This window comes from Chrysemys picta, chromosome 9 (genome assembly GCF_011386835.1).
Source record: "Chrysemys picta bellii isolate R12L10 chromosome 9, ASM1138683v2, whole genome shotgun sequence".
NCBI classification, from domain to species: domain Eukaryota; kingdom Metazoa; phylum Chordata; order Testudines; family Emydidae; genus Chrysemys; species Chrysemys picta.
The window spans coordinates 48,693,664-48,706,224 of record NC_088799.1 but is presented as its reverse complement, the minus strand read 5'-3'; the positions used below and the strand labels follow the sequence as shown (position 1 = coordinate 48,706,224).

The window sequence follows — 12,561 nt, the reverse complement described above, 5'->3', positions numbered from 1 at the left end:
CGAGGCGCTTAGCCTCCTTTGATTTGGGCGCTGCGGCCTGCTGACCGTGGCGCTCCCTTGCGTTCACTGATGCCACCACCAGTGAACACGGCTGGGGGTGGGTATACAAGTACCCGTAGTCTTTAGACGGGACAAAGTATTTCCTTTCCACCCCTCTCGCTGTGGGTGGGATAGAGGCAGGAGTCTGCCATATCGTAGAAGCATTGGCCTGTATCGTGCGGATCAGGGGTAACGCCACCCTCGATGGGGCATCCGCTCCGAGGATATTCACGATCGGGTCGTGCACCTCCACTATCTCCTCCGCCTGCAGGTCCATATTACGGGCCATCCTGCGCAGAAGATCCTGGTGAGCCCGAAGATCTATTGGAGGTGGGCCTGTGCACCATGTGCCCGCCACTGCCTCATCCGGAGAAGAAGAGGAAGATGCCTCCGGTGGAACAGGATCCAAGGGCTGGTCCTGGTCTCCCTGTTCCTGGGCCGGAGCATCACCTGCGCCTGGGTCCAGGGCATCAGGTGGTGCGGACACAGAAGCCTCCATGCCCCCTGGCGGAGGCCGAGAAATGGTGGACTCCGGGGCCCTTCTGACGGAGTGACCGGAGCGAGAGGTCGAAGCAATTGGAGCCCCTTGCGCCTGATGGTACGCCCACGGGGTCCAAAACGACCAGTGAGATGGGCCATGAGAATGGTCCTCTGTCGTGTCCTGCCAATGTCCCAAGTCCTGTTCCTCGGCTTGCCCCTGAGGGGGGTATGCCGATCTCGAGAGGTCCTCCGAGGAGCGGGACACCGATCTCGATGGCCACGGCGGTGCCGAGAGCGTCGAGACGATTCCCGTGGGCTGCGGTGCCGCACGGTGCCGGTCCGGAGATGATCTATCTCTACGCGGTGCCGGCGATCGGTGCCGGGACCGCGACCGGTGCCGATGACCTCATCGGTGCCGGGAGTCGGATCTGGACCTCGACGAGGACCTGGAGTATGCCCGGTGCCGGGAGCGGCCTCTCGACGTCGAGCGTCGACCGTAGCGGTGCCGAGAACTACGTCTCGACGTTGATCGGTGCCGACGATCATAGCGGTGCCGAGACGTAGAGCGGTGCCGCGAAGAAGATCTTGGCCGCGAGTACGACTGGTGCCGAGGCGATATTCGGCGCCGGGACTGCGAGCGGCGTGGGGACCTGCTTCGGGACCTGGATCGGTGCCGAGGTTCCAGCCCTTGCGATGGAGGGCGCATCAAGGCAGGTTTCCCCCTCGACTGGACCGGGCGAGTCAACGGTGCCGTCGGTGCCGGTGGTTGGGGCGGTGCCGGCTCCGTGAGAGCTATTAAGTCTCTCGCCGCCGCGAAGGTCTCTGGAGTCGACGGGAGGCACTGTATCACCGCCGGCCTCGGTGGAGACGCTATCTGCACCGGACTCAACGGCCTCGGCGCCGGAGTCGACGGTGCTGGAGGCACCTGTTTCCGGTGCTCCACCGGTGTACGCGGCTCTACCCCCGGCACTGGGGGAGCCGGCGTCTTCGGCACGGAGGTCCCCGTCTTATGGGCTTTTTTATGCCTCGGGGATAATGACCGGCGCCGAGGCACTTGCTGTACTTGCGGTGCCGACGAGGTCCGGTGCCGGGGAGGCTTGTCCGACGCCACTCGCGTGGTCGGCATGGCCGGTGCCGCCGGGGCACTGCGCACCGAGGCGCTAGGTGCCGGGGCCTGGCTTGTAGATGGAGCGTCCGGACTAAGTGCCGCCTCCATCAGGAGTTGCCGGAGCCGAAAGTCCCGCTCCTTCTTGGTCCTTGGTCTGAAGGCCTTACAGATCTTGCACTTATCTGTTTGATGGGACTCTCCCAGGCACTTCAGACAGGAGTCGTGCGGGTCGCTCTTGGGCATAGGCTTAGCGCAGGAGGCGCACTGCTTGAAGCCGGGAGCGTTGGGCATGAGCCCGGCCCCGCGGCCGGGGGAGAAAGGGGGAGACGACCCCCTTAATCCCCTGAACTACAATAACAACTAAAACAACTTTAAACTATTTAACTATTTAACTATAAACACTAGAACTACAACTATAACTATAACTGCGAATGACTAACTAAGCTAGGGAGAGTGGAGAACAGCTAAGCAGCGCTCCACAGTTCCAACGACCGTCAGGGGCGGTAAGAAGGAACTGAGGGGGCGCCGGGTCGGCTGGGGTATATATTCAGCGCCATGAAGGCGCCACTCTAGGGGGCTCCACAGCCGACCCGCCGGTGTTGCTAGGGTAGAAAATCTTCCGACGATCGTGCACGCGGCGCGCACACACCTAATGGAATGGATATGAGCAAGCACTCGAAGAAGAAGGGAAAGGCTTCAGCAGTTTCCCACTGCCAGAGCCTTTTCCCGCTGCCTCTCCCTACCCAGGACATTTCCCTTGCGGCAAGTCTTTCCCTGTGGTGGGGAAATGCTCCAGCGGAGGGGAGATACCAGAGTCATTCCCCCTGGAGGAGAAGGGCTACAGCAGTGGGGAGTTGGCAGTGCCTTTCCCACCAATGGCAATTCTTATGTTCTTAGAAATAGAGATGTGCACTAATTCTGGATCCAGGGCAATCAGGAATCTCAGTGTGTCAGTGGTTTTAGTTACATTCAAATTCCTGTACTGATTATGGATTTAACACTGATAACTTATTCTGGATAGGCATGAATGCTGCCATCAACAATAGGACATATCATGAGCTGCTCTTATACTTTTCAATACTCAGATGGGCACTGTGGATTACGATTAGTATTTGCAATCTCATGCTGAATTGTGTTAGGACAAGCTGTTCTTTCTACAGAATCCCATTGTATGCAGTAATTTCATCTTGATAGTAATTTTATGTTCAATGGTATCTGGTTCGATGGTACATAGCAATTTCATTTCTATAGTGGTGGTACATTCAATGGTTTCATGTTCAACTCAGATACCACTAAAAACAATGAGGAGTCCTTGAGGCACCTTAGAGACTAACAAATTTATTTGAGCATAAGCTTTTGTGGGCTAGAACCCACTTCATCAGATGCATGGAGTGGAAAAATACAGGAGCAGATATAAATACATGAAAGGATGGGAGTTTCCTTACCAAGTGTAAGGTCAGTCTAACGAGATAATTAACTAACAGCAGGATACCAAGGGAGGAATAATAACTTTTGAAGTGGTAACGAGAGTGGCCCATTTCTTTTTTTTTTTTTATTAATGAAGATATCCTATCTCCTAGAACTGGAAGGGACCTTGAAAGGTCATCAAGTCCAGCCCCCTGCCTTCACTAGCAGGACCAAGTACCAATTTTGCCCCAGATCCCTAGGTGGCCCCCTCAAGGACTGAACTCACAACCCTGGGTTTAGCAGGCCAATGCTCAAACCACTGAGCTATCCCTCCCCCCGAGCACCCCCCGGAACGGCCGGGGGACGGGACGCCATGCAGAACGGGGCACCCCACAGAACAGGCGGGGGATGGGATGCCATGCAGAACGGGGCACCCCATGGAACAGGCCCGGGACAGTTGACAAAAAAATATGGAGATATACCTATCTTATAGAACTGGAAGGGACCCTGAAAGGTCATCGAGTCCAGCCCCCTGCAAGAAGGTGCGAGTAACAGTAGGGGGAAATTAGTATTGGGGAAATTAGGTTTAGGTTTTGTAATGACTCAACCACTCCCAGTCTTTATTCAGGCCTAATCTGATGGTATCCAGTTTGCAAATTAATTCCAGTTTTGCAGTTTCATGTTGGAGTCTGTTTTTGAAACTTTTTTGTTGAAGAATTGCAACTTTTAGGTCTGTTATTGAGTGATACCACTGAATATAAAGAGGTACTTTCTCAAGCTGCATTTTGTGTTTCTCATTTGAACTTGTCAGGTATTTTCAGATGTGGGCAGTACTTGCATCATATTTACTTCAAACTCCTCTTATAGAATTGTAGAACTGGAAAGGACCTCGAGAGGTCATCTAGTCTAGTCCCTTGCACTCATGGCAGTACTAAGTATTATCTAGAACATTTGTGACAGGCGTTTGTCTAGCCTGCCCTTAAAAACCTCCAATGATGGAGATTCCGCAATCTCCGTAGGCAATTTATTCCAGTGCTTAACTACGCTGACAGTTAGGAAGTTTTTCCTAATGTTCAACCTAAACCTCCCTTTGCTGCAATTTAAGCCCATTGCTTCTTGTCCTATCCTCAGAGATTAAGAAGAACAATTATTTCCCCTCCTCTGTGTAACAACCTTTTATGTACTTTAAAACTGTTATGTCCCCTCTCAGTCTTCTCTTTTCCAGACTAAATAAACTCAATTTTTTTAATCTTCCCTCATAGGTCATGTTTTCTAGACCTTTAATCGTTTTTGTTCTCCTCCGGACTTAATCCAATTTGTCCACATCTTTCCTGAAATGTGACACTCAGAACTGGACACAATACTCCAGTTGAGGCGTAAGTAGCACTGAGTAGAAAAGAAGAATTACTTCTTGTGTCTTTCTTGCAACACTCCTGCTGATACATCCCAGAATGATGTTTGCTTTTTTTATTTTGCGACAGTGTTATACTGTTGACTCATATTTAGCTTGTGATCCACTATGACACCCAGATCCTTTTCTGCAGTACTTCTTCCTATGAAGTCATTTCCCGTTTTGTATGTGTGCAACTGATTGTTCCTTCCTAAATGGAGCACTTTGCATTTGTCCTTACTGAATTTCATCCTATTTACTTCAGACCATTTCTCAGTTTGTCCAGTTCATTTTGAATTTTAATCCTATCCGCCAAAGCACTTGCAACCCCTCCTAGCTTGGTATAGTCTGCAAACTTTATAAGTGTACTCTCCGTGCCATTATCTAAATCACTGATGAAGATTTAGATGAACAAAATCGGACCCAGGACTGATACCTGTGGGACCCCACTTAATATGCCCTTCCAGCTTGACTGTGAACAACTGATGATACTCTCTGGTAACTGTCCTCCAACCAGTTATGCACCCACCTTATAGTAGCTCCATCTAGGTAGTATTTTCCTAGTTTATTTATGAGAGGGTCATCTGAGACAGCATCAGAAGCCTTACTAAAGTCAAGATATACAACATCTACTGCTTCACCCAATCCACAAAGGCTTGTTACCCTGTCAAAGAAAGCTATTAGGTTGGTTTGATATGACTTGTTCTTGACAAAGCCATGCCGACTGTTAATTATCACCTCATCTTCTAGGTGTCTGCAAATTGATTGCTTGATTATTTGCTCCATTATCTTTCTGAGTACTGAAGTTAAGCTGACTGGTCTCTAATTTCCCGGGTTGTCCTTATTCCCCTCTTTATAGATTGGTACTATATTTGGCCTTTTCCAGTCCTCTGGAATCTCTCCTGTCTTCTATGACTTTTCAAAGATAATTGCTAATGGCTTAAATATCATCTCAGTCAGCTCCTTGAGTATTCTAGGATGTATTTCATCAGGTCCTGGTGACTTGAAGACATCTAACTTGTCTATGTAATTTTTAACTTGTTCTTTCCCTATTTTAGCCTCTGATCCTACCTCATTTTCACTGGCATTCACTTTGTTAGACGTCAAATCACTCCTAATCTTTTTGGTAAAAACTGAAACAAAAAAGTCATTTAGCACTTCTGCCATTTTCACATTTTCAGTTATTGTTTCCCCCCCTCATTGAGTAAGGTGCCTACCCTGACCTCGGTCTTCCTCTTGGTTCTAATATATTGTAGAATGTCTCGTCCTGCATCTCTTTGCTTTTACCGTTTACAGAGGCACTTGAAAGAGTGTCTGCTATAAGATGCTCCTTGCCACATTTGTATTCAATAACTATGAACAAGAAGAAACTGACTAGATTCCAGGTCAGAGGTGAGGATGTGCACAATGATGATTAGGGAGTGTCATGCACTGCCAAGCTAGGGAACAAAGCCTTAACAGCTAGGCTAGCTCCACCTGTATGATACAAGGAAGCAGAGATCCAGGAGTAGATCTCATTTAAAGAAAGTTCTGCTTTTCGGACCTACATTCCAGCATATACATGGGAATCTAGACCTTAATGTGACTCAGAAGGTATTTTATTATATTTAGTAAATTGTCCCTTCCTCTCTTCTAATTTAAAAATCCATTGTATAATAATAACAAATCTTATATAGTGTTTTTCATCAGTAGATCTCATCTAATAGGCCACTTACCAAGAAGATATCAGCATAGCCAGCCAAAGACTCTACTCCTTCCTGGATACGGGCTCCTCCAGAGTCATTCAACCCAATTACAGGAGCCCCAACCATGACAGCCTGATCCATGATCTGGAGATAAACACACAAACTGCTGATTAGACAAGATGAACAATCACTACCAGCCCAGCTCAAGCTGAAAATCGCCACAGGTAAATTAAACTTACTATTGTGCATTTGCCCCACCAAAATCTCCAACAAAATAAAATTACTACATATTCCACACAAAAATTATGAAGTTACAAAGGGAACTGCCCAAAAGTCAGGGAATGGCCACAATTAAAGTCACTTGTGTAACCTTAACTCTGCCCTTTGGTGTATGGATTATCATAGTATTCAATTACATGATCAGTTACAACCTTTGGTCTCGTTCTGTATGCAAATTAAATGGTTCACATTCAGTGAGTCAGTGGTTCAATATTTTTATCCTCAGTGTTCGTGAGAGTCCCCTGCCTCACAGTGCATCATCCAACCCGGGCTGAATGCAAGAGCCCCCTGCTTTATCTTCTACGTACACACTGCCTTGCAGTGCTCACTGCCCAGCCTATGCAATAAATATGGCACGATCATGTAATTAGACCCCATGTTGTAAACACGCACAAGGGAGAAGTGAATAATAAATTTTAACTATATTAAGAACTGACCAGGAAAAGAAATAATGTACAAAAATAGAAGATGACAAGGGCTGAATAGGAGCAGTGATGTATTCTTCTGGGCCAGTTGATTCCCAAAGCACTGACAGCAACTTTCAACTTGCTAACAACATACAGCAGAGTCCAAGCCAGGTGGATTTGATTTCAATCAAATTGATTTAAACCATGATTTAAATCATTAGTCAGGAAGACTAATTTAATCATGGTTTTCTACATAAAAGTGCATTCTTGTTGGTTGTTATAACCTTAATACATATTCTTTACAACTCAGAGATAGATCTAGGTTTCATTTTTAGAAGATACACACTATACAGTGATTTATTTTGAAAACTTTTCAGATTAGTTTTACAGCTATATCAGAAAATGAATGATTGTTTGGTTATTTCATTTACCAAAGGTAATTGAAGCAGATATTTATGAAGTCATTCGAAGGTGAGCTATCTCCAATTCAATTCAATCATTAATATTTGGAGGATTTTCTTGCCATGCTGTATTAGGAGGAGAACATCACCAGACAGACACTTAAATTGTTTTATTTAACTAAAACAACGTTATGTATTCTGGATTTTTTTCTTCAACAACAAACATATAATATTTTAACAAAACAAGCACATGTCCCTCGCTTCTCACATTTATCTCCAGACTTCTTCTCCTTGTCCAGATCTATTCTGCCCCCAACAATCTTCTATTCATTGAAACTTTTTGAAACTTTGCACTTTTAGAGAGAGGTAAGGGATTGACTCTGTGTACACAAATTTGCAGAGGGACAATAGAGTTGAGGTCTGTTATTTCTCACCTCTATATATTATTTATTTATTTTAAAACATTTTTGCTGTTAACAACCATGTTACCTCTGAAAACACAAATCCACAGTTTGAGAACTAAGCATCTCTGATGGTATCTTCTAGACTGAGCATTGAGTCCCATTGGGTAGATAGAAAGATTAACCTAAATAATCTATACAGAAGCCTGTGGAACCCCATAAGATTGGGTACCTAATCCATGAACTATTAGAACTCATTTACAAAACATTACCTGAATATATTGTCTCATACTATAGAATCAGAATTTATATTCCCTATTCCATGATGAGATATCTTTGAACTATAATGTATCTTAATTAAAACTATCTTTAGATAAAATTCTTTTTGAGGAAAAAAAAATCAAAAATCCGATTTAAATAAAAAAAAAAAATCGGTCTTTTTTTCATTTTATTTTTTTTAAAACTTTGATTTTTATCCACCCTGGTCCAAGCCATTCTCAGATCTGGTTACTCAAGGCAGTAGCACAACATATTGCCAGAGAGGCACTGGCAACTTGCTCTTTTTTCCTCTAAAGTGTTTACCTTGCAGATCTTTTGGGCGTGAGCACCGGACAAACTCCCTCCAAATACAGTAAAATCCTGGAAGAAAAACAAAATTTTAAAATTGCGCCTAGAAACAGTTCAATTGCCAAATAAAATTATATCCTTGCGTTAGTCTTTTCTAGATAGTGTTGGGGTCATACACTTGAGACCTGATCCTCTTTCTCAGTTACATTGGTATAAATCAGTAGTAACTCCAGTAGAGTTACTCTGGCATAGAACTAATGTGAGATCAGAATCTGACCTTGCATTCTGAGATTTATGCAGCCTAGACTGACCTCTGCTTTCTAGGGGTATCCTCATTCTAGAAAACAATTCTCAAATCAACCTGAAAACTTGCCTCACCCTGATGTGAACTGTTGCTACTGAACAGTAAACTTTAATTCTGTCAGGACAAGTCTATAGGCGACTGCTCCAGTTCTGCCGTTCCCGTGTACAGTGTCTTCCCAACAGCCAGCAGAAGCAGCAGTGTTACTTGACATAAGCTAGTCAGTTTCCCACTCCCCACCTGAGCTATGGAGACAGTCTGAGCCAGATTATCACAGGCACAATCCTATACTGCTGCTAGGTGTGAGAGATGAGTTGAGCAAGGATCTCATCTTTGACTTCATTCCCTGTAACAGCATCAAGGATCACACTTGTGTTGCTCATGAAGAAAGGGTTTCCCCAAGCCTAGAAAGTTCAGTAAAAATGACTACCTGCACGTCAGTTTCAGAGGGACGTAACTAGAGTTTCAGGCCCCAAGACACGATGCAAAAGCAAACTCTTCACCCCCCTCCCCATCCCACTGTATTTCCACCCGTGTTTCCCCTCCCATTCTATTTTATTTTGCTTTCCCATCTCCATTCCTCATCACCTTGATTATTAATCAGGCTCTTGGTTTTCCTCAAAAATACAACTTTTTGCACATCAGACATCTATTTTGTGTGTATTATACCATTAAACTTTACATTAAAAATAATTTATGAATGTACTGTGTCTCCCTTGCTTTTATTTTCTCTCCCATTCAACAAGAGTATCTTTTCCTCTTTTACTATCATTGTCTGTATTACAGTAGCACCTCGAGACCCCAGCTGTGATCAGGACCCTATTGCACTAGGAAACAGCAAGATGTAAACACACATAGCAAGATATGGCCCCGGCCCCAAAGAGCTTACAACCTAAATAAGACAAGTCAAACGAAGTGGGAAAGGGAAAACAGAGGCACAGAGAGAAGTGACTTGCCTAAGCTCGCACAGTAATGACTCTTCTGGCTAAGGTAATTATCACAGGGTGACTGAGCCCCATTAATGGAGAGGGTCTCAGTCCTCTTTTGACTGAACAGGTGCACCCTGGCTGGTCCTGGTTAGGTGGAGGGACAGCACCTGGGAACAGGAGCTACATAAGGAGGCTTGGGAGCTAGGAAAAAGGAGAGACCGAACAGAAGCAGGGAGGCACAGACAGCACAAGATGGAGACTCTGGAGCCAGAAGTGTGGCAGGGAGCTGGGAAACAACCCAGGATGGACATGAGTCTTATTTAGCCCAGGGCAGGCAGCCATTGGTTGTGTTATTGCTTCATTTGAACCTTTGGATGCCATTAGAGCATAATGGGGATAAACCCAGGATCGCTCAGTTTAAAGGAAGATTGAGAGTGAAAAAGGATGCTGAGACAGAGCTGTCTGAGTTACAAGATGGGAATTCACTACTAATGTCTTTGAGACATGTATAATAATCAACTACCCCATTAAAAAGGTGTTCTGAGCCCGAGAGTGTGTTGGAGAAGTACCAGGAGGGACCCTGGGGGAGGGACTGAGGCTGGGAGCCTGCAGGGCAACTTCCTGTCACAAGGGGATACCCAAGGAAGGCCTGGCCTGTTACAGTGATAGTTTATCTTCACTGTCAAATATAGACATCAATTAAGGTTTAGTCAATGCTTTTATAACTAAATTAAGACTTCTTGTGATAATTGGGCCTACAAATTTACCCTAATTGTGAGATTAGCTGTGAAAAGTGAGTGTAAATTCACGAGATGTCACAATCACTTATCACAACAAACGTTGATGGGAAAAGGTGCAAAAGCGAGACAGAAAGACTGCATTAATCTAGACAAAAAGGCCTCATGATATAACTCAAGGACTGTATTGATACCATGATTGGTAAACAAGAAAAGTGTGGAACCAAAAATTAATGAGCCAAAATGGGTGTTGAAAACTAGGTTGAATATGTTGACGTCACTAGGCATCACCCTAGGTAACTTGGGAGGGTGGAAGGCCACTAAGTGTCAATGAAGCCTTCCTGCACTAGGCCTAAGTGAACCAAACTCTATCCTTCCATGTTTAAACTCTAATCAACCTCAAAAGCCAGGTGCAATTGGAATATGTAAGCAACCAGTTATCTGTGTGCAACCCCCTGCTCAAGCGGTAATAATGAGGCCTGCATGTTTCTGGCTGAAGGGAAAAAGGACAAGATAACGGTTTAAAGAAGTTACTAACAAGCTAGGCTTATAGATGCCAAGAATGACTTAACTGCTTAAATGTAATCGTTATTTGCTTAGTAACTATTACCAGGGACGGGAGGGGTAGAGGGAGGAATGGAGGGGGAGAAAGGGAGGGCTAGAGGGGAAAGGGGGGGTGAGGCTTAACTGCAAAATGTATAAAAGAAGAAAAACTGTTTCTGTTAGTGTGCTTGGTCTGAGACGTGCCTGTCTCCTAGCACCGCTTTGGGATCCCAAATAAACTTTGTTTGCTTCTCCCCCTGATGTGTTTATTGGCGCGAAGTACACCGGGCAACAAACCCCGCTGTTGCTTTGCCTCGGGCACTCTGTGCTGGCAACAAATAGGTGGACAAAATAATGAGGAGAACGGGATATTTTGCCCTTTGGGGGGGTTTTAAAGAAAGAGGCTTTGGGGAGAAAAACTAGCTACTGGAGCGAGCTTCACCATTATGGCTGCCACCTCCACCATTTATTGGGACTCTGGATTTTTTTTGTCCCAAGTTTGAAAAGTGTCTGACCAGACCAAAGGAACCCAAATGACTTTGCCACCCCCACCAGCTCCAGCTGAATCCCAAACACCATCTGGGATGTGCAACTGTTTCCCTATTCCATGTGTTCTCCCCCCACCCCACCCCCAACCTTATTTTTTCTTCTTTCCTGGCCATCTCTTTAGTCCTTCTGTCTAGTAAGAGTCTAATAAGACTATATTTTGCAATACTGCTGTAAGCCTGTGACCTGGAAGAGGCAACTAAAAGAAATGCCCTAAAAACCTCGATGCTGGTTCAAGTTTGCCAAGTTTTGGGGTGGCTTTTAAGAACCTGTGCTGTGCCTGTGTTTTTTCAGCAGTAAGATTGCAACTAAGAGTCAACTCCAGAGACAGACGCTGAAATTCTCTATCTTTACTATTCTCTCTTTCTTTCGTACGTTTGCCTTGTTTTGTCTTCTAAGGACACTAGAAGGTTTTAAAAAACCCGAACTTTAAAACAATTGTTAAAAGGATATTTAATGGTGTATTTGCCATGGTAATAAGCAGGCTGAGGTCTCTTTATACCAAACCCTGAACTTTGTTTGACGCACTTTAATGCTGGACAGTGAGTGGCTTATGTTAGCACCTTTGTCTCTTTGGGCCCCTTTATTCCATCTAAATTAATACAACATGTTTGCTGTCCCTGAGTAAGCCTAAAGGATTAAATACATGCTGAGAAGGTTTCAAAGTTGGTTTAAAAGAAAAGCTTGTTTAAAATCCTTAAATGTGTTAAGTTGTTTAAAATAAGCCTTCAAAGTAAGCTGTTAATGTTTTTAACTTAAAAAAAAATTGTTTTAAATTGTTAATTGTTTTAAAGGTTCAGTTTTTTTTTTTTTTTTTAAATATTTAACAAATGTTTTGTTTTGGTTTTTTTCTTTTCTTTTAAAGTTTGTTGTTCCTGTCATTAGTAATAATTTAGAAGGTTTAATAAAAAGATATTTTTAAGAGGGGAAAAAAAAGTGGCAAAAATGAAGTTTTAAATATTAAAGATTAAGTTGCTAAAGCAGCCCTTTACTAAAACAACTCCATGGGTAACCCTCCTTCTCCCCATTGTTAACAAAACGCCATCTGCATTAATTGTAAATTAAATTTCAAACCACCACAACCAAGGACTATTGCAGCACCAAACCTTTTTGTGACTGGTTTTTGGTTTAGCAATTTGCTATATTTTTCCCCTGTTTTGTTTTTGATGTCAATAACTGTAGCTGTTTTGTGCACGTAACACAGCACAGGGCTAGTATTGCAGGTTATATCTCCATTATAGGCTGAGGTGCTACAATGGCCATGTTGTCCTCACAAATGTTGGTGGCGAAACAGATGGGTAAGGTCTGTAACAGACTAAAAAGCTGGAGAATTTGTACCTC

At 44.3% G+C, this 12,561-nt stretch overlaps 1 protein-coding gene across 5 annotated transcripts in view; it reads right to left on the bottom strand.

Moving 5' to 3' along the window:
• Positions 1-12,561, bottom strand: part of PCCB (propionyl-CoA carboxylase subunit beta) — a 73,203-nt gene that overhangs the window by 41,962 nt on the left and 18,680 nt on the right. For all 5 annotated transcript variants that reach the window (XR_010590382.1, XR_010590383.1, XM_005310261.4 and 2 more), the window contains 2 exons: positions 8,180-8,236; positions 6,140-6,253 (listed from right to left, as the gene is read on the bottom strand). Coding sequence is in view for 3 of the 5 variants with exons in the window: in XM_005310261.4 (XP_005310318.4) it covers positions 6,140-6,253; positions 8,180-8,236 (171 nt within the window). In the remaining 2 variants the exon portion in view is untranslated. The remainder of the gene's footprint in view (positions 1-6,139; positions 6,254-8,179; positions 8,237-12,561) is intronic.